The sequence below is a fragment of the Phodopus roborovskii genome, unplaced genomic scaffold (genome assembly GCF_943737965.1).
Source record: "Phodopus roborovskii unplaced genomic scaffold, PHOROB, whole genome shotgun sequence".
Lineage (NCBI taxonomy): Eukaryota > Metazoa > Chordata > Mammalia > Rodentia > Cricetidae > Phodopus > Phodopus roborovskii.
This window is the reverse complement of record NW_026126588.1, coordinates 17,644,785-17,670,231: the sequence shown is the minus strand read 5'-3', so window position 1 is coordinate 17,670,231 and position 25,447 is coordinate 17,644,785. Positions and strand designations below refer to the sequence as shown.

Genomic DNA, 25,447 nt, shown 5'->3' with positions numbered 1-25,447 from the left:
GGACCATGCAGCTAGCAAGTAGGAGTAAGAATTCCTTAGCCCTTCAAAACAGCCCTTCCTGTTGTATGCTTCCCTTCACATTGCCCCACCCCACCCCACCCCACCCCGGCCCACTGCAGATCTTTGCCTGAAGGGATTCCTAGTAGGCATTGCTGGGTAGCAGCTGCCCTGATTATTTTTTAGAATAAACCCTACCCAGATTATTGAGGAGGAAACTGACACTCAGTGAAAGTATCTGAAGTTTCCTGGTGCACAAGGTATATGCTTGTCTTTTAACTTGTGAGAATTTTTCCTAGTTCCCCTCTCATAAGCTTCCAATCGAATGAGATTCCTTCCATTAGAATTTTATCACTTTAATTCTTACGGTCTCCATCTCACCTGCCCATTCCCATCCCTTAGGTAAATGTGAACTACGCACCTGGGGAGGAACCAGGCAGACTCATTTTGGAAAGCAGCTGCTGTTTATCCTTCACCAGAAAAGCATGTAGTACCTGCCAGTCACTTCCTGTTTGCAGGAAGCTGAGCCTTATGTCCTAAACATCTTAGGCACTGAGGTTAACCAGGCATGTTTTTGGAGTCCTCTCCAGCCTCCTCTATTGTGAACATCTTTCCTATGCCCGCATATTTAATCTAGCCTTATATATGAGAGAAATCAGTTAATAATTAAAATACCACTGTTAATCAGCATAATATTAATATAACTAAGATGTCAACCTAAACATGGTTTTGTTACCGTCTCCATTTTACAGATGGACATCTGGTGCAGAATGGCTACAGCACAGTGGATTCAGAGGGCCAGGGCTGCACAGTTGGGAACGAGAGATATTATTTATAACCGTGTGGGTGACCCTGCTTCACCACCTACTGTATCTGGATGAGGCTTAGACTAGAAGAGTAACAGGACTCACATAAACTTAGCCGTTGCTTTAAAGAAATTTCCACATACGCTTTTCTACAGTCTCTTATAAGGATGGGTTTAGTAGGGGCTGGCTCCTGCACAGTAGAATTAACAGCTCACAAAGTTGTCCTCAAAGTCTGCCAGTGCTGAACCTCTTGCTCCTGGTGGCCTTGAACACTCCACAACCCTGAGGTTAGGTCATATCCTTTGAACTACTGCCCCATCTCTTGTCCTTCCTTGCTTTTGTGTGGCTTTCTGGGATTGTATACATCTATTTACTCTCCTTCAGGCTTCTGTTGATCAGTCAGCCATCTCTTGCCTAAGAATACCAAACCCACAGAGGCTTAACTGTCCCCTGCAAACAGCAAAGTGTTCGCATACAACCTACACACATCCTCACATGGACTTTAAGTCAGCTCATGAGTATTTACATCGCAGAGCACGATATGATTTCTTACCTTTGTCTTTATTCCCTAAACAATACACTGTAATAGTCATACTGTTGTTTGTTTGTTGATTTACAAATGTTATTCCTAAGTAAGCAGTAAGGGCAAAAAAAAAAAAAAAAAAAAAAAAAAACATCGATCTGCAAATACTCAGTCAAGACATCCCCAGACATCATCTATGTGTGCGATCGGTTGAACAACAAATGTAAAAACCCATGAGTATGCAAAGGCAGCTGTCCTCTCGTTCTCCGCTTTCAGCTTTTCCTGGTTCTGGTTTTGACAAGCTGTTGGAGCCTGGCCACTGTTCCTGTAAGAAAGGAGTGCCTGCCCGCTGACATTCCCTTCCACGTTCACTTCCTGATGATTTCATTGACAGTGGGAAACTCTCCATGGCATCTTCACAGGGGACAGGGAAATAACCTGTTAGGATGTATAATGTAGCTGATAGTTGTTATTTTTAATGCTGCTCCAAGGTGGCTCGAGTATTAGAACATGAAGAGGACTTATTGGTAGTAGATAAAGAGGAAAACCACTTAAGGTGATTTATTATGTAATTATCTGAAATACATGCGTAGACCTAAAATGTGAGGCTTTAGAAAACACAAAGTGAATGGCGACGTTGATAAATGGGAGCCAGTTAATTCATTAGTATATGTCATCGATGGAGGATAGCTAGTTCAAAGGGAACTAGCGTGTCCTTTCATGTTTCAACTGATTAGATAAATTAATGTTTAAGAGTTGAATTTACCCCTTGTTTTTATGCATAAGTGTTGATTCTGGTATCAAAATTATTACATTCGTGAATTTAAAAACGGATTTAAAAGTCATTAAAGTGGTAGAATGCACTTACTTAAAAACATAATGGTTATACCTTACTCTGAACTTTCAAGAGGAATAGAATGTTCTACCTAATAAAAAATAAATGTGAAGTGGAGGATGTGGCTTATGAGCTGAAATGGAACTTATAGCTCAACCTATTCTTAGGCTAAACTCTCTCTGTGTGTGTGTGTGTGTGTGTGTGTGTGTATGTGTATGTGTGTGTGTGTGTATAGGTATTTATTTCACATATGTATACATGTATATGGACCATCATTTTACTCAAAATATAGCAGCAACTACCTGGGAATCTTAAATGTGTTTGATGCCACTTGAATTTGGAGAAGCAGGTTAGGCTGCCCACAAGGGACATTAGTAGAACCTTGTAATCTCCCAAGGGAAGCTAAGCACTGGCAACTTTGTGCTTGTGCTTGTGTTTTGTGCTGGCAATTGCTGCTATAACTGGAAGACTCGAAGAGCAGCCAGTTAGAATCCTCCCTGCCTTGGTTTCTCTTCCTCTAGTAAACATGCAGCTTTTGCACAGTAGGAAACAACCCGCCTCTCCACGTTCCACGTCGTTAAAAGTCTGAGCTAAACTCGAAATCTCTTCAGACCTCACCGAGCCAGCCGTGGGCTGTGTAGAATGCCACTCCACTGTTTCACACACTTTGGTTGCTTGCACAGGAAGAGCATCCAGTTCATAGTCTGACCTGAGCATGGCAAGGGAACAGTGTGCATGGACAGAGCTTCATCTTTGTGCAATACATTGTTCACACCTCACATTTTCATATTAATTCATAGTGCAGATCTTCTGTTACAAAGGAAAATGAGATAACTGAATCATATTTGATAATCATTTAGGTTCCTTCTCTTCGGTGACTTGTTTCTTGGAATTTCAGTTAGCTTTTGAATTCATGCACTAATCATGTCACCCAGTCTGGCCTTGAACACAAGATCCTTCTGCTTTCATCTCTGAAGTGCTAGCATTACAGGTTTACACCCCCATTCCCAACAGTGTTATCTTGAAAATGCCACTCTTTACATTAGTAACTATTGTTGTGCTCAAGTCTAGAAGACCCCCAGAGACAACCAAGGAGACAGACTCACCGAACTGCAAACACAAGGCTTTATTGTTTAACCCTACAGGTAGGGACTCTTTATCTAGCAGGCTAACACAGCAGCCTCCAGAGGGAGTGAAATCCCTTGTCTATTGCCAGAATTTAAAGAAAAAAAAAAAAAGTCACAGGATTGCATTAGTAGGTATGGGTCAGATCCTGATTGGTTGACATTTGGAGAACAATTAGAGTCAGGGCAACTGGTTTGTTCGTATTTTTGATTGGTTCCTACAGATGGGATGTTTGGTGGTTTCTGTGGCTTTGTCTGTCTCTTGGAGGTGGTCTGTTGTACTAAATACCAGGGACCAATACTTTCATCTTTGATTTTGGTGCTGTTAACTATTAGTAATATATTTTCCTAGACGTGAAAAACCTCACTTCATTCCTCTGTGATGCTGTTTACATGCATTTATAATTTTTTTAAAAAAATTGTTAATTATTCATAGTTACTTGACAAGAACAACAGATGGGAATTGTCTTTATACTATTTGATTTTCTTTTAAGGCAGCTTACTACATACACATCACAACACAAGCATCTGGATGATAATCCAAAGCTGAAAGGCTTTGACTCAAGTGGAAAACGTCTGCTAAATTGGCCGGTGGGTGGAAGGCGCAGGAAGCGTTCTGTGGACGACTGAGCAGCATGATGCGCTATTTTGTTTGTTTTGTTTTGTTTTTAAGGAGAAGCATTAGCTGCTTGCAGAAGAGCATCACCTACATGGGAGCCTCTGCCTTCTACGGTTTCAGAACGCTTTTGCTGACGAATTGAGAAAATGCAGAAGATCTTGCAGACAGATGAAATTACCGATAACCAAGTTCTTAGGAAGAGAAAGAGGAAACGGACAGAGACGGTGAACTCAGAAAATGCAAATAGTGCTGTGGATAAAGCACAGGTTGGTTTTCTGTTGCTTTGATTTAACCCTCTTATCTAGATCAGCCACGGTCTACAGTTCCTGCCCTTGCTTCTTGGTACTTTCTCCCCTTTCCTAGTAATTTGTGTTCATTCTTCATTCAACTCAGAGAATATAGTTTCTGTTCTTTTTTTTTTTAAGCTTGAGTTAGAAGCGCACTCAATGGGCAGCTTCCCTACTTCATTTCAGCCAGGACCAGATATGTCAGTGTTTTGCTTGCTGTCCTACACATTGAAAGGTCATCAGACTGAAAATATTGTTCCTCACAAAATACTTTGTGGAAATTGCATATTTCTTCATTAAGACATACTCTCTGCTCTCTGTTTAGAACCTAGATCACGGCAACCCTCACCACCTCATTCCCTCCCTATACTTGGGACAACTAACAGACATGCCCCTTCTCTATTTTTTATTTCTGTGTCTTTAAACAGTCACATATTTGTACCTGTTTGTAATACATGCAGCATGTTCTTAAATTTTTAAATATTACACTCTCATAACTTGGATAGTTTAAGAGTAAATAGTGATGCCTGCCTTGCTTCCCTGTCTCCCATGCACTCTGTTCATACCCCAGCTCACTCCCACTGCGGCTTTTCAGTCCTCCCTGCATTTCTTTATTTATAATAAAATATAACTTATCACACACACACACACACACTGCTATGTACTTTGCTTTTCTGCTTATCATTTAAAGATCTCCCCCACTGACAGACAGCTTTTTTGCAAGCTCCGGTACCCTACTGTGTAAATGTGCCATCCTTTAGGTAGCTATCATGTGGTTTTCGGATTTCTTCATATTGCAGTGCACATTACACTGTAAAATACTATGTGCATATCGTTTAGTGGCGCGCGGATATCGTTTATATAAACCTTAACTTGTCTCTGAGTTTTCTATAAGCACTACATTTTTTTTCTAAAAATCATTTATAAGACTTAACATTATGAGATACATGTAAATCATAAAACATGTTTTGTAGAGAAACAAATCAGCATTAAATCAGCTTATGTTAGTTATACATTTTTTTGGTTACTTTTAGGGCTGGAATAACTAAAATCTAATGATTTAGCACAACTATACCCCATCAGTTACCTCTGTATTGAATACACATAGGAGGATGACTTGTGGATTAGGAATTGTGTACTTGTTTCTGTTCATTTGATTAGACATTATAAGACTGCATGAATTAATCACGTCAGTGATCAACTCCAAGTCACGAGGAACACACTGGTGTCACATCAGGAACAGAAATAGAGGTTCTTCCTATTTGAGTCATTTAACCAAGAGCGAGTCCAGATTTCAAGTCTCTTCTTCATGGTCCCTGTGTTACCTGCCTGCATGCTGTTTGAGCCTGAAGGCAGTCTTGTGAATCTGTCTCTGTGTCTGTTCCTGTGTGTGTCCTGTCTTTGGGCCTCTGTCTTGTGTGTCTGTCTGTCTGTCTGTGTATGTCTGCTGCATAGCTGTGGTGTGACTTTGTCTTTATTGAACAGCATAGAAAGCATCACACAGGGAAGGAATGGGAATCTTTCCCAGTCATTCTTACAGGAATCTTCAACAGAGTCTTACAAGAGATGATGCCACCGACTCCCAACTGACCCAACTGACCCAGACAACAAACATAGCTACAAACATTGTTGATCAACCAATGTCCATAAACGGATGCCTTTAATTTTTATAGTAGATTTTAGAAAGATGCTTTCAACCTCTATTTTTGGCTGCCTTCAGCAAATTATACCCGTGTGATACTCCAGGTCAGAAGCAGGAAGAGTACATAATTTAAGATGACAGCTATGCATTAGCTTAGGTCGAGAAATCCAACTAATTCCCATGCTTACATGTGTTAGCTTATATGGGAAATCCAAAGCAAGTAAGGTGGGCTATGACATTATTCTCTTAAAGGCGGTTTGTTTGGGTTTTTTGTTTTGTTTTGTTTTGTTTTGTTCTTTTTAAGGCTGAGTAGACAGTAGGGTAGAGATATTTTCATAAAATTTGCATTGCCACATAAGATGGTTTTCTGAAGGTCTCTCTCTCTCTCTCTCTCTCATACACACACACACACACACACACACACACACACACACAGAGTCAGCATGCCCAGGGACAGTGCACAGGCCTTTTTGCATTTATACTTTCTTATCGATATTATCAACATTGATACTATCAGTAGCAGCATTAATTTCTGATTTTTGTCAGCTATCTTATTGTAACTTGCTAGTGCAGGCTTGAAGCTGTGCAGGTGTAAAATTAGCACATGCTCTTGAGGCCAGTATGGTGCTGAGTCTGGCACTTCACTGTCCTCAAAAATCTTAATACTGCTCCAAACTACACAATTCTGTCTGTTTTCACTGCGGTTCACTACAACCAGAGGAGAGCTTATTTTGGTCAAAGACCTTGGGCCAAAGAGCCATCTTCTTTTATTATTGTATCTATGTTTAGCCTTTTTTCTGGCCAACTTATAGCAGTTACCTAAAGGCCTTATGAAACAAAACAAAACACTTGAAGGTATCGCTTGACTCCTGGATACCATCATCAGAGATCACACTGGAAGGCTCTTAAGAAAACCAAGGTGAAAGTCTACCCACTATTGACCTAGGGAAGTAACTGTGGAACATTTCTCCAGTCTTGAAGATTTGAATTACGTGGGGCTGCAGTGTTGAAGATTCTCACATTGTTGATTTGTCTCCCGCAACACACAGCTTTGTCTCTGTGTCTGACAACTGTCGAGGACTTGCTTTTTTCTCTCTACATTGTACTAGCCTTGACCCTCTGTGGCTCTGATTTACCCACTGCCTGTGCTGTGTAAATCCCGCTGTCCAGGGCCAGCACAAGAGCCCTGTCCACCGTCCTGACAGTAGACACTTGGATTGCCTTCAGATTCTCACCATTATTAATCTTGCTTCATTTGAAAGTCTTGGGCGTGGTTTCCTGTATGCACACACAGATCTGGCGATCCTTTGCAAGAGCACAGAGGAGATAAATTTTAAACTTTCTAGGATAATATTACAGTGCTTTCCAAAGCAGTACGCCAAGTTCTCTTCCTACTGCAACATATAGAGAATTTCAGTGATCCATGCCCACCCTGTGGAGTTTTGTCAGAGTCCATGGGTTTTAACCCAAATAGTAATTGGTAGTGATTGTGATCTCATCTCTGCTCACTGATGAGACGGAATACCTGTGTCTACTGATGAGCCATATAGGTTTTATGTTCAATAAAATGAACTCTTCATATTTGCCCATTTTCCCAGTGAGTTGCTCTTTTGATTAACAATGCACAGATATCATATTATAGCTAATTTTCCATTGATTCTTATTGTCTTTTTTCTTGTTTAGTGTGCCTTACTTATGAACAGAATTTCTTTTTTGATATTGTGATCAGAGATTTTATATCTAAGAAATGCCCACGCCAAGTTTAAAATGTATGCCTTTATGTTTCCTGTATAATTTTTGCATTTTGCTTTTAATGACTAAATTCTTAATCCATCTTCAGAAATTTGCTTGTGTGTGTGCACGCGCGCATGTGTGCGAGTATACATGTATATGTGTACACTTACGTAAACACCTACATGTGGGTGTCTGAATCTGTGTGTATGTGTATGTATTAATGCATGCTGAATGTGTGCATGCGTGTGTGTGTGTGTGTGTGTGTGTGTTAGTGCATGCTGAATCTGTGTGTGTTTGTGTTAGTGCATGCTGAATCTGTGTGTGTGTGTGTTAATGCATCTGTGTGTGAGAGTGTGGTATGTATTAATGCATGCTGAATCTGTGTGTGTGTTAGCGCATGCTGAATCTGTGTGTGTGAGTGTGTGTGTGTTAGTGCACGCATCTGTGTTTAGAATGAGGCTGGCATCCATTTCTTTACCTGTGTTGACAAAGCTGTATGGGCCAGCACCCAGCATCCTGGGTTGTGCGGCTCTCACTTCCCAGGTGAGCTGCCAGCCCCGCCCCTCTGTCTTACATCACGGCTCTCAGGCTCAGGCATCTATTTTTTAGCCACTCCCGCCTGCTTCCTGATAATGTTGTCTGTCTCTGTATCAGCACCAAACTGAATAGGTCTGAATTTTTAATAACACCTTGGATTTATAGAGAAGTCTCAATTTCTGGTAATTCTTTAAGGACTCTTGGATATTCTTGGCTGTTGAGCTTACAAATTTATAGACATTGTTTTTAAATTTTCATTGCAATTGCATTAACTTCATATAGTTCAGCTGGAAGATAATCAATATTTTTACTTATGGCCTTCCTTTCATCTCTGAACGTTGCCCTCTACATTGAGGGCACGTTTCCGTTCAGTAAAGGCGTTTTGTTTTGTTTTGTTTTCCTCAGAAAGAGTTTCCACCCTTTTTTGCTATTCGGTAATGACATCTATTCTTAAAACAAGATACAAACATGAACATAAAAGACTTAGGCTCTAAGGTTGGGGGGGAGGGGAAATCAAGATATTCTATGAAAATGTACTTGTTGGGCTTTTTCCTTGCAGCGCTGGACATGACACCAGCTCCATTCCTGGCTTTTACTAACCAGAGAATTAAAAAGAACGTTTAATGGAAGTCTAAAATGCATACGGAAAAACACACATATCAGAAATGTGGTTTCATGAGTTTCTACAAGATGAATATATCCCTAGAGAATTAAATCGTCACCATCTCACTAAGAGGCCCCTCACATCCTAACTTTAGCTGCTCCCTGTACTTGTCCCCATGTGTCCTTACAATATGTGGTGTCTTTTTTAACTGCTCTAATCATCTGGTACACAGAGCAAGAATGTGCTGCCAGCTTATTGAACTTCCTCTTTTTTTTTTTTTTTTTTTTTTTTTTTAAAGACAAGTTTGGTTTTTTGTTTGTTTGTTTTTTCTGTCCAGCCCAGACTGATCTGTATCTCAGGCTGACCTCTTGTCTCTACTGCGAAAGCCCTGCAATTAAAGACTATGACACCACACCTGCATGTTAACCCAGATGAAAAAGAAAAAGTGTAGTGACATATTATTTATAATGTAGTAAAGCTTGCCTGAGGATTCAGAAAGCAAAGTCAGCCACAGGCCATTGAAGCTAGGCACACACCTTTTAATCCAAAGTAGGAGGTGGTGGAACACACCTTTAATCCTAGGACTCGGGGTTAAGATGGATCTCTGTGAGTCCAACGCTACCCAGAACTACACAAGATGAAGTCAGTCCAAAAGAGTAACAGAACTCATGCCTTTAATCCAGGGCTCGTGAGAGGTATATACGTCAGTATCAGAATTCTCCAGCCCTGCTGAGGGGAGGTTACAGTCTGAGGTTTGGTGAGAGCTCGTGGAGATAGGATCAGCCCATTCAGCCTGAGGTAGAGGTGAGAAGCTGGTCTGGTGGCCGGCTGCTTTGCTTTTCTGATATTCAGCTTGAAGTTTGAACCCCAATGTCAGTCTCTGGGTCTTTTATTTTTCACGTTACAGGAAGGAAGTCAGATTTTGAAGTACTTATGACAAGGGAGCCCAAGTTCGAACGGTGGCTTTGCTGGGTCTACCATATTACGTCATAGTCTGTTTTTTCACTGGTTAGGCAGAAGGTCAGAATCCTGACTTCCATGAACCTTTTTCTCCTTTTCTGAGTTCTGAAAGCTGGAGGACCAAGCCGGGGCCATGCATTGTGGGAGCTACGTGTGGAAACAGGCATCCATGGCTCTGATTAAGTGGCTTTGGGGTAGCTGTTAAAGGAACTACAAGTTGTCTCTTTTTTTGTGCATGCCTTGTGTCTTAGAGAGACCCATATTCAGGAAATGCCTTCCTGCCTGGTGAGAGCTCCAGTGACGATGAAACTCCTTTAGCAGAACTGTCCAAGGAGGAACTTTGCACCAAAATCAAAAACCTGAAAGAAAAACTAACCAACATCCGGAAAGAGAACAGCCGGCTTCGGCAGTCATTGGTCATGCTACAAGGTAAACCTTAAAGGGTTTGGCTTTTTAGATAAAAGGGAAAGTATGGGATTGGTGTAAAATATTGTATTATCGCAGATCAACAGTTAAAAATGGAAATAAAATCAATTCCTGAGAGATCTCAAAAATTACATTTTAAGTCTGGCGTTGGTGGCACACACCTTTAATCCCAGCACGAGGGAGACAGAGGCAGGCAGATCTCTGTGAGTTCAAGGCCAGCTTGGTCTATGGAGCTAGTTCCAGGACAGGCTCCAAAGCTACACAGAGAAAACTTGTCTCTAGCCCCCCCCCCAAAAAAATAATTACATTCTAAGAAATCGGGCAATAGCCAAATGGAAATATGGAAGCACGCATAATTTAGATTGTCTCGCAATGTCCCAAATCTTGTTTTCCTTTAGTAGTAGTCAACAGATACCCACTGAACTGAAGCCATTTACACGTTGGGGCCCACAGGGGGAAAAAGAAACCAGTCAAGCCGTGCTGTTAGATGGACTCACTGCACGTGTCCTTTCAGGAAGACTCCAGGAATGGGACTGTTGTGACAGACACTGGTATTGCTGCTTCAATAGCTTTTGTATTGGGAACAGTGGCTTAAGAGAATGGCTACAGTCTAGAAGGATCTATCTCAGGAAATTAAAATTAAAAAAAAAAGGTTTGATGCTTCTCTTACTTCTGTAGGATCCATGTTTGTGTTCCAGTTTATTTTAAAAGGGTGTTGTTCTTTGATGTATCTATGTAATATATTATGATCACATCCACACCCATCTCCTCCCTGCAGCTCCTCCCGGGCCCTCCCAACATACTCCCCACCCCGACTCACAACTTCATATTTATTATTTTAAGAATGAAATAGCTTCAGTGCACAGCTCAGCACTTTTGTGTCTGTAAACCACTATGTGGCAGTTACCGGATATTCAGCATCACGATGTGCAAGTCCAAACGTATCTTCAGCATCACGATGTGAGAATCCAGATACACGTAACTTTCTGACAGTGTGCTTCTGTGCGCAGAACCCGTACAGATGGCACAGGGAAGGAAGTGAGGGCCAGCTGCCAGGAGGTGCCACAGCCTAGAGTGTCGCAGCACTCTAGGACGGCAACTGTGCAAATGAAGGCTTGGGGTCAGACAGGATGGGAGACTGGACCATGAGCGAAGGTTGACAGAAATGAGTCACTTTTGCCTAAGATAAACCGTTGGGCCTTTAGTCCTGCCCTTTAAAGATTGGGATTTTTTTTTTTATAATTGTTGCTTTCTTTTGGTGACACATTCAGAGAACAGAATGTTTTAATGTAACCTGCTCTAGGGCTTCCAATGTCCTGAAAAATCAAAGACAAAGCATTAGAATAACTGGCTGGTAGAGCACTCGTTTAGGGTTGCACACTTTGATTTCTGTGCCAAATCTACTGACTAGCTATAGGGCTTTGGTATGTCCCCTTTCCCCCAGTTTCAACTTCCTCATCTACAAAATGTTGCTTCCTTGTTTCTATGGGAATTGGATGAAATAAAGGTAACTTCTATATGCAATGCCCCACACAAGCTGGGAGATTCGGGAATGGTAACTTAGTATTTATTGCCTCCATCTGTTTTTTTTTGTTGTTGTTTTGTTTTGTTTTGTTTTGTTTTTTGTTTTTTTACTGACCACAGCACCAAGGCTCTGCAAGATGTTATGAGGTTAGGTCTTGTGATATCCCAGCAGAGTTCTTTCTCTGGGAGATTGTTTTAGCCACTCAAGGTCTTTTCTGGTTCCACGAGAATGTTCCTGTTCATTATTATCTAGATCTGTGAAATACGATACCTGAATTTTAAAGAATATTGCATTAGCTATGTACTTTAATTTTGGTATACAGCCATTTTTTTTTTTTTTTATTACTTTAATTCTATCAATGTAGGGCTGCGAAAGGTCTTTTCATTGCCTAGTGTCTCTGCTTTGTTTTTTCGGTGTCTTGAAGTTTTCATTGTGGAGGTCTTTCACTTCTTCAGTTTAGTTATGAATGAAGATGTTTTCCCTAATGTCTTTCTCTTATAATTCATTGTTAGAGCCCTTATGACCCAGTCACTTCCCCCAAAGGCCCAGGCCTGAACATGCTGCTTGTTAGGGACTATGTCTTTAATACGTGATCGATGCCCTTTGTGGGGACACTTCACATCCAAACCACAACACACACCTAGAACTTCCCAACTCCTATCCACCAATGCTCAATGCTATCATAAACTAATACAGCTGAAAACTCCTTCCTGACGCCCTTCCTGTCTCTCTTCTCAAGGCAAAAAGTCATAATGTTTCCTCTGTTCCTGTATTCCTGTCACTGTTTCCATTCAAAATAGTTCTTGACTTCAGTCTCTTTTCTCACAACCACCAAGGCTAATCGTTTAAAAAAAATAAAAAAAAAAAACTCTTATCATCTCATGTTTGTCTGTGTACTACGTGTGTAGTGCCCACGGAGACCCGGATAGAGAGACAGATCCTCTGGACAGGAGTTATAGACAGTTGTGAGCTGCCATCTGGATGCTGGGACTCGAACCCAGGTCCTCTGGAAGAGCAGCCAGTGCCTTAACCACTGAGCCATCTCTCCACCTATGTTGCTCCTCTTTTTTCAAGCCACTTTTATCTCTTTCACAGATTTTATGGCAGCCCATTTATGTAGGATGGCCCAGCCCATTGTGGTTGGTGGCACCACTAGCCAGGTGGTCCTGGATAATATTAAAAAAAAAAAAAAAAAAGACAGGTGAGCAAGCCAAACCAGTAAGCAGCACTCCTCCATGGCCTCTGGCCCTGTCCCTGCCTGCAGAGTCCTGTCCTGGCTTCCTTTTATTATAGACTTATTACAGATACAATTATAGACTATATTATAATATATACATATTATAGATATAGGCTTATATAAGGAAAGAAGGAAAAAACCTTCCTCTCCCGTTACCTTTGCGCTTAGTGATGTTTTATTATAGAAAAGAAAACCTAGCTAAGACAGAGGGTTAGTAAGTGAGACCTGGCTGGAGAATGGAGGACTTTGAGGCTGGGCTTTGAAGGGTATGCATGGGCCCTGATCCTTGCCATTGTTCTCTCCCTCTCTGCTGCCTCGATGCCATGAGGTGGGCAGCTTTTTTTCCAACATCCTGTCTGCCACCATATTTCTGCAGTGGCCTAAAAGCAACAGGACCAGCTGGCTGTGGGTGAAAATCTCTGAAACAGTGAGCCACAAGAATTAAGGAAAGGAGGCTGATGGGAGGTGGCGGGGTGGGGAACAGGAGGAGAGGAGGAAGGGGAAAACTGTGGTCTGTATGTAAAATAAAGGAAAACAGTTAATTAAATTTAAAAAATAAATCTATCCTCTCTTTAAGCTGCTTAGGCCAGATAACTGGCCACAGTGGCAAAGATTTAACCAACGTACATTCTAATAAGGGAAGGGCCTAAGACTAAATCACGTGTTATCTCATATGTGGTTAAGCTTCCCAACGTCTCTTAAACTTAGAACCAGGGCTGTTTGTCAGTGGATCTCCCTAAAAATAGCAAGATATATATATGCCACTGTGCAGCGGCAAACATGAGCGTGCTCTGCGTGGGTGTGTGAAACATTTGTAGCATCCCTGACCGATACAACTGACAAACGAGTACAATGGGAGGGTTAGTACATGGTATCACGTTTGTGCAGCCTGGAAACAGCCCACTGAAAACTCAACTCTTCTGACAAAGGAGATTCAGTAAAGGCTCATAAATCACACTTTTTCCTCCTCGTGTTTTAACCCCCCCTCCCATCTTGAAATGTTACCAAAAGTAGATTTAAAATAAACAGAAGCACAAAGATCAAGAAAACTCGAGAAGAAAGAGGAGGAGGAAGAAAAAGAAGATTACAAATGTATTGAAGACTGAAATTTTAGAAGCTGGGAAGCAGGCGATCAATGCTGACTTCAGCTGGGAAAAAGCGAAAGTTCTCAACATTGTAACTGAGACCATGGTGAAGGACAGCAGTGGACAGACTAAAAGGCAATGAGCCAAAATCATGCTGAGGTAATGATAAAAAGCTATAGGAATCGTACTATGAGAAGCTAACGGCATGAAGACCAAAGGAAAATCCTACACATAGACACATTCAAAACACACATGCATCGGTGCACTAGCATTTCTGGGCCATAGCAGAAGATGGGGTTTTCTTTCAGAAGAAGCTGAACCAAAGCTATGGAGTCAGGGACATTGGGTACATCTAAGAAAGAAGAGTATATGGTTATTTGAGAAGTGATTCTAGCATAGGCTAATGAGATGGCTCGAAGGGTAAAACGTATGTGCCACCAAGCCTAGCGACCTGAGTTTGATCCCCAGAATCATGTGGTGGAAGGAAAGGGCTGGCTGCTGCTAAGTTTTCCTCTGACCTTCACATGTGCACTGTGCCACATGTATGTACACATGCAAACACATGCACCCACATAATACATTAAATAAAATGCAAAAATAATAATACAGGAAAATATTCTAGCAGAGGAAACAGAGGAAATAAGTACAAAGGCAGCCATTAGAAGAAAGTTCCACCAAGAAAAGGTTCTGTATCCATGAAACAAGAACAGAGCAGTTCTAAAAATGAATATTCAAGGAACCAGAATCTAGAATCTCAACAGGTGGCTGGGCGTTTGTGGCACACGCCTTTAATCGCAGTACTCAGGAGGCAGAGGCTAGCTGATCTCTGTGAGTTCCAGGACAAGCTCCAAAGCTACACAGAGAAACCCTGTCTCGGGGGGTAGGAGGGGGGGAGTCTCAGCAGGAAGTGAAAGTTCAAAGAATATTATGGATATTCGAGCAAGAAGACAAAGAAAAAGATAATAACATTACTAAGCAAACACAGAATTAGTCTTGACACCCAAACAAGGAACCTTAAGAAATAGAAGAAGTATAAATTATATTTTAAAGAATCCATACAGTGTCCTTCTAGAACTGAAGGCTATACATTTCTATATCAAAAGATGCCAACTGAAAGCAAATACATTTATATACTTGAGCTACAGATGTAGCTCAGTAATAGAGTGGGTGCTTATACACAAAGTCCCAGGAGCAATCTCTTGCACCACATATAAAGATAGATACCTACTTTCCCATAGTAAAATTGTACTTTTGATTATAAATGTTGATGTGCCATTATGAATATTAATAATGATTTTAATTTTAATAAGATTTACAGTTAAGCATTTTTTAAACATTTCATGGGATTATAAACCACTCAATTCCCCGTATGATGAATTAAAAATAGTTGCCCAAAGCAACTGAAATTTCAGACCAAACAGAACAAGCATGTCACAGGCTAAGGAAAGGAATCAAAATGGCCTTAGGTGACTCACCAGCAATCCTGGGACTTCCATGGGGGCCAAGCAATGTCTTCAATAATTTAAAGGAAATGATTTAATTCTGTATCATGTGAAACTGTGGGCCCAATACAAGGGTAAAATAGCAATGTCCCATAAATCTCAAAAATATACCCTTCATACTTTCCACTTTAAAAGTAGAATGTGCCTCCCCAAAATGAGAGAGTAATTTCAGGAACGGGAGAAATGTGGTATCCGGACAATTGTGATTCATTGTAAGCACAGTATTTGTTAATCCAGCAATCCTGTTAGAATACGCAGGGTTGGCGGAGGAGAGTGCAGACATGTTTGGGAATATGATCTGTGTCTCTGTGTCAGGAAGACTTTAGAGGGAGCTACATTACCTTATTACACAGATAAAATTCCCTGACTCCGAAAGAAACCAGAAATAGTTACCTGTGTAAATTACAGTTATGTAAAGTTATAAAGATTAACCCATAATTAACAAGTAAATGGGTTGGTTGTGAGCCAGGAGTGGGGAGGGGAGAGGGGAGGAATGCTGGCATTAGCCTTACCTTGTTTAAAGAGTAACGCATCCTTGCCAGTGAGATGGCACTGCCCACCTTGTACATAAGACTGACTATACATTGCCAGCTTGGCAATCCTGAGGCTGATCCTTGTAGCCCACATGGTAGAAGAGAACTAATTCCTTCCCTCAAGTTGTCCTCTGACCTCCGCACATGTATGCACACACACACACACACACACACACACACACACACACACACACACACGCTGAGGGGAAGAGATTAAATTATAAAATAATACAAAATCTCTGATAGGAAGGAGACATCCAGTATTTAATACTACCATTTTAAAAATTATTTTCTTATATACCAGAAATTGTTAGTATGTCCTTAAAGAGACAGAGAGAACCAACTCATATCGATTACAAGTAACTATAAGTATCGACTAATTAATTACCCTAGCATAAATGTGTGGGATGTGAAGGAAGGCATACAACTGAGAAATGCACAGACCTATATGAACTGAGAGTCATGTCACAATCAAAGACTGGGAAAAAAAAAAAAAAGATGCCAGCAGCTAGTAGCTTGTTTTCTTGGTCAAAATACCAATGATCGTTTTTTGTTGTTTCTTGTTTTTGAGCCTCTTGAGTGCTGGAATTGCAATCACGCACCACCACATCCGGTTTATTTGGTGCTGGGGATTCAGCCCACGGATTCATGCATCCTAGGCTAGCACTGTGCCGACTGAGTTACATCCAGGTCTCATCTTTGCTTTTAATAATTAGCCAAACTATTTTTAAATTAACTTGAGGGAATAGCAACTCACACAAGGCTACTCAGAGAGTACGTGGTGGGACATGTTCCTGCACGGATAGATGTGCCGGACAGCCAAGAGCTAGCCATGCAGTGGGCACAATGCACATCCCCATAGAGCCTAACAGGAGGGTGCCTTTGAGCGACGGTCAGTACCACCCACGTTGGTTCAAGCTTTATTGGCTCAATAGCTGTATAGGTTTCGTTTGTTAGTTTTGTTTTTGTAACATTGGACCATTTTTTGGAGATGAAAGTTTTCTGCTAGAATGGGGGAGGGGAGGACCAGGAATTGTTACCTGAATAGCAGATAAAGTATTTATAATGGAGTAAGCACATAGACACTCCTACCTTGGATTTGCTATGATACCTACTAGCACAAGTCAATCAGGCCAGCTTCAGAGACCTGTAACCCTGCAGTCACTCGGGGCCTACTCGCAGAGGCATCCACCCGAGTGTGTAAAGGCTTGGATGTTACCACCTTAAACTGCTTACACTTTGAACACAAGCCCTGTGTTTCCATGTTAGACTCCACCCTGCAGCTCTGGAACTTGTCCTGCAAGCAGTCAGAGAAAGGATGGATTTCTTAGCAAGTGATATTTGGAAATGGATAGCCCCAGTTAAATTCTCATTTTACTCCCTATAGTATATGAAAAACATAGCTGTGTATAAATTAAAACTCCATGTCCAAGTTTGAATAGGAGCTGTGGTGAATTTTATCTGTAAAAAGCAATCCCAAAGGCCAGAGAGATGGCCCAACCATTAAGATCACTTCCCCGCCCCAAGTCAGGCTCACAGCCTATAATCCAGGCCCCAAGGAATTTGACACTCTCTTCTAGTCTTTACCAGAACCTACATTCATGTGCATTCTCTCTCTCTCTCTCTCTCTCTCTCTCTCTCTCTCTCTCTCTCTCTCTCTCTCCCTCTCTCACTTAAAAAGTAATAAAAATAAATCTTTTTTATTAAATAGTCCCATCTGGTTGCAGTGGTATACATTTAAAATCTTAGGATCTGAGAAGTTTAAAGATGATAATGAGCTTGAGGCCGGCCTAGGCAGTATACTGTGTTCAGGGCCAACCTGGGCTACATAGCAAGATTCTGTCTAAAAATAACTAACAAAAAAGTATCGTCTATTTCCTAATACTATCTTTGCGTGGGCTTGGAAACAAGAACCCAAAGGCAGATGTTTCTAACAGCCAGATGTGGCCCCAGGATGTTACCTCCCACTAAGAGCCCCGGAGTTTCTCACGGAGAAGGTCAGTTCTAGGTGTTGTAAACATACCGTGAGATTTTCTGAGAGCATCAGGGAGAAAATGTGCTTGAATGTCTGAGCAGGAAGCATGGAAGTCTAGCAGAAACAGTAGGAAGGTGGCAACTGGAGGAGCTTCTACAGACCAAACATGGGGCAGCCGGAATGTCGCATACCATTCCGGACAGAAGCATGCAGTGGTCACCTAGGGAAACTTATATCTCTGAAAGCCTCATAGGGCTGGGAGGCAGAAGTGTGGTTGGTATGTAAAATGAATTAAAAATGAATTAAAAAATATTTTAAATAATAAAATCTGCACATTTTCATCACCTTTATTTAGTTGCAGCTCCAAGGGTCAAGCCCAGAGCTTTTCATGTAAGGCCCATGCTGCACCACTTAACACTATCTCCAAATCTGTTTATTCCAGAGTATAAAATATATATAGGCTTGGGAAGCCTGGGGACAAATCCTAATTTGCATTAAGTGGCATGTTCCTATCACAAGGCTTTGTATGCGGCAGTAGGGTTCTATCAAAATGGCTAGAGCAGCCGGGTGTTCGTGAGGAACTCCTTTAATCCCACACTCAGGAGTTAGAAGCAGGTGGATCTCTGTGAGTTTGAAGCCAGCCTGGTCTACAGAGCAATCTCCAAAACAATACAAAGAAACCCTGCCTGGGGTGGGGGAGGGGGATGGCTAGAGCACTTACCTAATTACCATGTGTATCTTCAGGGGAAGAGGTTTGCAGGGAACTGTGTCAAAAGTCACCCCTGACATAAGTCAGGCATCCTGGGCTAAGACACATCCTCCAGATAAGGCTGGGTAGAGAGCAGGAAGCTTTTCTGGGGAGGGAGGGAGGGAGTTTCCAAGATGCCGAGCTTAGAGAAAGATGATCAAAAACTCAAACACATACATTTACACTCTTAATAGTTATAGCTTAAAGTGTACTAAAACTGTGATTGACTTTCCAGGAAAGGGGCAGGAAAGGGGCTTCTGTGACTGATGAATGTGTAAGTTAGAAAAGTCTTTCTGCTGAGTAGTTTAGCAATGTGATCTGAGTCTTGAAAAGATTTATACGTGGTGACCCTGTTATGCTCCTGGGACGCTTTGGCATCGCCATGACCAGAGACACAGGTGAAATGTATGTTCTGGGTTTGTCAGGGTCTTCTAATAAGGAAAAGCACGAAGCAAGTTAATCCACAAAGAAAAAAAAGAAGAAGCATTTCAATATCTTAAGTGCGAGGGAATCATCATCACAATTGTGCCTTCTCATGGCAAGTAATTTGTCAGTAGATGGATTGATGATTCATCTCAGGAATACTAGTTAGCAAGAAAAGGTAATTAATTTTAATACACACAGTGAATTATAGAGTATTATGGAGAGCAAAAGGAGGAAAGATTAAAATGTAAAGCAGAGGTCATGTTTTTGAAGCTGCTTGTGTTGGGTTCTAGGACAAACAAAGCTTGTCCATGTCTAAAAGAGTGGCAAGCTCTGAAGCAAGGGGTTTTCTTACAAGCTCAGGAAGAACTCTCTGGCTCAAAGTCATCCCCTCTGCTTATTTCATTTCTTCTCTTGACTACGTAAACCAGACTTCAAAATCCATGTGTTCCAAGAAGAACTGATGAAGCATTCACCCGGCAGCCTTAACTGGAAGGAGAGCTGGGCTACAATGCTGTGTATCAGCATGGTTCTGATTATGTACAATAGTAAACACCAGCAGAGGTAAGGAAGTAGACATGGGAAAGACGTGTGCTGATAAACATGTACAACCTTTGTGTTAGAGAAACAGGTAAAGATCCTTGATGCCTCCCTTCGTGTTTGGATTCCCATTTCTCTGCATCCCAAGCTTTGGCCCTTTGGGTCTTCAAGTGTGGGGCGTATGTAGCCCTCCGCCTCTGATGACCTCTCTCCTGCTCTGTGCCTATTTAATTCCTGCTTCACCTCCAGCTCTCAGCTCAGTCTTTAGCTGAGACCTCCCTGTGACTCATCCCTGTTCTGGATTAGGTCAAATCTCTGTACTGTTTGCTTTTTCTGTTCCCCTGACAACATACCTAACCGACACGCAACTTAACAAAGGAGAGGTTTCCTTTGGCATTTAGTTTGAGAGGGTTAAGTTGTGGGCATCCGGTTCTGTTTGTGGGCCTACACTGACACGGTGTAATGTGTGGAGAAGCCTCTGATGCCAGAAGAGACAGGGAGCAAGGAGAGCAAATCAGGGACCAGGGACCAGGTAGACTGTTCAAAGGCATGTGCTGTGGGGCCTCTTCCTGCAGCTAGACCCATCTCCCAAAGTTTCCACAACCAGCTGGGGTCCAGCCATTCAACAAACAAACCTTCAGTGACGTTTCATATGAAAGCCACAGCACACCTTATCCCTCTTGGTGGCACTTGCACATTTTCATTTCGTTGGATCTACAAGAGAGCCCTCAGAATGGCAAATTGCCTAAGACTTCTGATACCACCTGCAAATTTGATGATTTTCCCCAAATCTCTCTCACCTTCCATAACTTGATAGGGGGAGGGGAACCTCACAAAACTCATTGAAACCAATTCTAGCAGCAGCTGCATTTATTTCAGGAGATGGGGATACAAAGTAGACTACAAAGAGAAAGAGGGTGGAGTCTAGGGTACCAAACAGAAAGCGTGAGGGGCACTTGGTTACACTGTGTCTGTGCATAGATTATTAACCCTTAGGAAGCTCCCCAGAGCTCTGAGTTTTGACCTGCTCCGTTTCTGACCTGGGCCAGTTCACCCCTCCTTAGGCCACCTGGTGGTCCCCCGGTCCCAGGAGGTCACCATATTGATGCCAAGCTTAGTGCGAACACCCAATCGGCATAGCACACTACAACCCACAACTCCTGGACTCAAGCGATCCTCCTATCTCAGCCTCCTGAGTAGCTGGAGCTACAGGTGTGAGCCACCGCACCTGGCTACTCTCTCCAGCTGCTCATACACACCATTGAATCGTTAGCAGTGCTTCTTAAAAGCCTTGCTGGTTTTGCCACTATGCTGAGTCAGAATATTCTGTCTGTGTCCAGCCTCTACTTTCAGACTACTGGGTATGGAAGCCTCCACTCCCAGTGACCTCATGGGCATAAACTCCTAGGTACATCCTCAAGGATGCACCACCATTAGCAGACACTCCCACCATTACTTTAGGGAAATCCAAGGGTTTGCCTTGTTCAATACGTTATTGCTGATAGATTAAGTGGCAGCACCCAGGCAGTGTGTTGCTTTGGGATCCTACTCTTCATATGTGGTCTCCTTGGGTGCCCAGTCTTACTGCAAATTACAGCAGCTTGATATCTTTTGTTGATACTCACGGGAGAACTGCATTTGGGGGCGGGGGGTTTCAAGACAGGGTTTGTCTGTATTGCTTTGGAGCCTGTCCTGGAACTAGCTCTTTTGACCAGGCTGGAACTCACAGAGATCCACCTGCCTCTGCCTCCCAAGTGCTGGGACAAAAGGCGTGTGCCACCAATGCCCTGCAGAGAACTGCCCTTTCTTAAGAAGAAATGGAGGAGTTCAGTGGGGTGGGAACAAAGGTCGGATGTGGGGAGGGACTGAGAGGAGAGAGGGAGGGGCCAGGATGTAAACGAAATAAATAAATTTATTCTTTAATTTCCTGTTAACATAGTGCTCGTGTACTGATCTGGATACATCCTCAGTTATTGTGAAGATTATAGTTCAATAATACGCTTAGTAAAAATGCTCCCAGAAGGAGTTCTCAGTCTTTCTCTCAATAACAAGCAGCACCCTCCGCCATTGAGTGAGGAATTAAATTGGGCAGAGTTCAAGGTCTCTTCCAGCTCCAACAGCAGGCAATTTGTCCGTAGAAAACAAGCCAGCTATAGCAAGAAGACTAGTTTGCATGGCTGCATGAAACTTGGACTATGTAAGTTTTCAAAAACAAAAAAGGAACAGAGTAATTCAGCTGATCTCCAAAACTCACCTTTAATATTTGACAACATAGGTTTGAGTTACAACATTACTAGTTTATTGGGTTGATAGAATTTAGCTTCTTACCTAAACAATCACAATGTTTTAAAATCTGTGGTTAATTGTATCTTGGCACTTACATTGCCTAATATGGGCCTTTAGGATGTGACTGTAACAGTATTAATTCTGTCTTTACATGAGAGCTTCAGCAGCCTAGCAGTTAGAGAACTTTGAAACGTTGTTTTTGGCTTTTCTGTTTGTTTTGGGGGGTTTTGTTTGTTTGTTTTTTTGTTTTGTTGTTATTGTTGTTGTTTTCAAGACAGGGTCTCTCTGTGTATCCTTGGCTGTCCTGGAATTCCCTCAGTAAACCAGGCTGGCCTTGAATTCAGAGATCTGCCTGCTTCTGCATCCCAGCTGCTGGGCTTAAAGGCGGCGGCCACCACTGCCCAGCTGAAACGTGGTTTTTTAGTTCAAAAGTGATGGGTAGACATTCAAATATAGCAAACATTTCAAAACTCATTATCAAGCAGATTATTTCAAGAAGTAGGATATTCCAAGCACCTTTGCAAGGCACACGCTAAAAATGTGCAAATGCCACTGCTACTGGTGTGTTCATAAAGTGCTGCTTTCTTTTGCCATTTTAGTATTGCCACAGGCGGTCACCCAGTTTGAAGAACTGGTTGGAATGGCAGAATCCCTGCTTAAGGGTGGAGGAGCCGCGTCCATACCTGCATCTACTCTCTGGAGAGCAACGAACAACTCCTCCCCAGACTCGTTTGCCTCTCTGTGCAGTAGTTCCAACTCTAGTTCCAGTTCCCCAAGTTCCCTGAAGGCTGAGGAAGAGCAGCCCCCCGGTGAGAAACAGGTTGGTCAGAACATCACCCCTCCTCCAGTTCACTGAAAACTGCTGAACATCGCGATACATCTAGGCAGATTTAGGTCCCTGCCATTAGCTCACTATAATGAAGAATCTTTCCATTTTAACAGTGAGAGTCCGTATTTGTGAAACAGACACTGAATTTAGAAAATTAAAAGCAAGTTCTGGGACTAGGTACAGCTTTTGAACTATGGAATCCATGCACCAGTTATAGAAGTAGACTTACACGTTAAAGTGTCATTCGAGGAGTGTGGCTTCTGCATGCTTCGTGAACACCAGCTATTTATGTTTTCCCTGACCGAGACACAGTAACTAGAAATGTAGCACTTCTGTTAAAACCGGGTGTAAGCCTAAGAAAATCGCTCACTCTTCGGAGGTGGTAATGCATTGTGTGATCTGATATCAGAGTATCTGACTCTTTGTATATAATTTCCTATTGCTATGCAACAGATTACCACACATTTAGTGATTTCACATACATGAATTCATTTCCTCAGGGTTCTGAGGTTTGGAATCCAGCACAGGGCTCACCAGTATAAAACCAGTGTGCAGGCAGGAAGAACACTCTATGGGAGACACTGGAAGGGGGTCTGTTTCCTATTTGTTTAAGTCACTCTTGTAGAATTTGAATTCTAGTGGCTGTGGAAATGAGTTTCCTCTTTCCTTCCTGGCTACAGATTGGTCATCCATATTTCCAAAATCCCTAGTGCTTAGCATAGTGCTTCATCCACAGTCAAGCCTGCTCTTCTTTCCTTCCTTCCTTCCTTCCTTCCTTCCTTTCTTTTTTCTTTTTTCTTTCCTTTTTTTGGGGGGTCCCCTTTTCTACCCCCATCATCAGCTTTTAAGGACTCATTGAGACAACCTGACTGGTCAAGAATAATCTTCCATCTCAAAATGCTTAACTTTCACTACATTTGTACATCTCCAGTGGGGTAACATATCATCCACCGGAACCAGAGGTTAGGAGGGGGCATCTTCTGAGAGCCATGGTTCTCCAAACATAAGTGTGAGAATAGGGTTGATCTTAAGGCATCACATTTAGAAAACCAAAGAAAAATCCACATATATCCCAAGCAAATACTTCATAAAACCAACAGACATTTCAGATATTATTGTGTCGTCTAACTGAAATATAAAATATACTAAAATAGAAAATACCACCTTGAAGAGTGCAGACGTTTGTGTCGTGTGTTAATTAGCATTTTTATTTCTCCAGGTATTCTAATCTCTGTTATCATTTCCTATTTTTTAGTTCAAGATTGAAAGATGGCAGATTGCCCGTTGTAATAAGAGCAAGCCTCAGAAATTTATTAATGATTTAATGCAAGTACTTTACACGAATGAATACATGGCCACACACAGTCTGACTGGGGCAAAATCTTCTACTTCAAGAGACAAAGTTGTAAAACCAGCCATGAATCAGAATGAAGTTCAAGAAATCATAGGTGATAATTCGATTGCGTTGTATTTTCACACGACAGGTTTTTTTTTTTTTTCTTTCATTAAAATGGTTATCAAATCTGGGCCTGATGATGCATCCTTGTCAACCCAACACTTGAGAGTAGGAGGTGGGAGGACCAGGGATTCCATATCATTCTGGCTGCATAGCAAATCAGCAGCCAGCCTTGGCTGCATGAGACCTTGTCCCAAAGGGGGAGAAAAAATGGGCGTCAAACTTAAGTGTCTATAACTGAGAAGTTTGAATTCATAAAATTCAAAGCTTCAGAAAATAGCAACTGTTTTAAAGTTTTAAAGTTTCAGTAACAGTTTGTGTTAACTTCTCTTTCTTAGCTATATCCTTCATGTACTGTTTGTTTCTAGAAAGGGATCATTTTAAAAATTGGTGGACTGATTTAAAAACGATGATCTACCTTTCCCAGTTTTTGTTTTGGTTTGGTTTGGTTTTGAACGTCTCTGACCAAGCTCTTTATGTACCATTTCTTAGTTAACAAGAGATCAATTTGTTTTGACTAATGTTAGAAATGAGTAAAAATCGATCCGTGACAGGTTGGGGCAAAAAGCGTGGAGTTCATAGCACGTAGAAGACTTAAAGCCGAATGATGTCATAGGAAGACAAGCATGCCTGGTGTGTTTATGGTATCGCCTGTCTGTTAGCCTTTGCTATGCTTTGAAACCCCGAGGGCATTCATTCATCTGCTTAAATACGCCATGACCATTTGGGCTACTTTTGTAAATCTGAGACAAAACTATGTTTTGCCTCCGTTCGTGGGACGCAAACCCCTCACCAAGTGCTCTTGTGTGTCGCTGTGATCTTTTACAGGAATAACCAAACAGGTGTTTCCCAGCGCGGACGATATTTCAATCAGGAGGATGATAGGGCAAAAGCTGAATAACTGCACCAAGAAGCCAACTGTGAGCAAAACTCAGGGTATTAAGTAGCTCCCAACGGTATGTCTTTCAAGTGTCCACACTCTTGAATGTAACAAACTCTGTCCCACTGTTATCTGTGGACTGGCCGTTTCCAGACGCTCAGCTAGGGGACACTAATGGTCTGTGCCATGCTGGTAGGTGTCCCTGTGTGTATGAGGGGCACTAGGGAGGGACCTAAATGTGGGAAGTGCTGAGTTGTGTCATATGATGTCTCTTATTGGGATGGGGATTGGTAGATATTAAAAACAGTTGTTATAATTTAATGATTTAAGTCAG

At 41.9% G+C, this 25,447-nt stretch overlaps 1 protein-coding gene across 2 annotated transcripts in view; it reads left to right on the top strand.

The window, feature by feature from the left end:
* Nucleotides 1-25,187, top strand: part of Bend6 (BEN domain containing 6) — a 36,199-nt gene extending 11,012 nt beyond the window's left edge. For both annotated transcript variants that reach the window (XM_051204372.1, XM_051204373.1), the window contains exons 2-6: nucleotides 3,959-4,170; nucleotides 9,920-10,097; nucleotides 22,548-22,768; nucleotides 24,033-24,225; nucleotides 25,062-25,187. In XM_051204372.1, the coding sequence (XP_051060329.1) occupies nucleotides 4,051-4,170; nucleotides 9,920-10,097; nucleotides 22,548-22,768; nucleotides 24,033-24,225; nucleotides 25,062-25,180 (831 nt within the window). In that variant the 5' untranslated portion in view covers nucleotides 3,959-4,050 and the 3' untranslated portion in view covers nucleotides 25,181-25,187. The remainder of the gene's footprint in view (nucleotides 1-3,958; nucleotides 4,171-9,919; nucleotides 10,098-22,547; nucleotides 22,769-24,032; nucleotides 24,226-25,061) is intronic.
* Nucleotides 25,188-25,447: the final 260 nt, after the last annotated feature.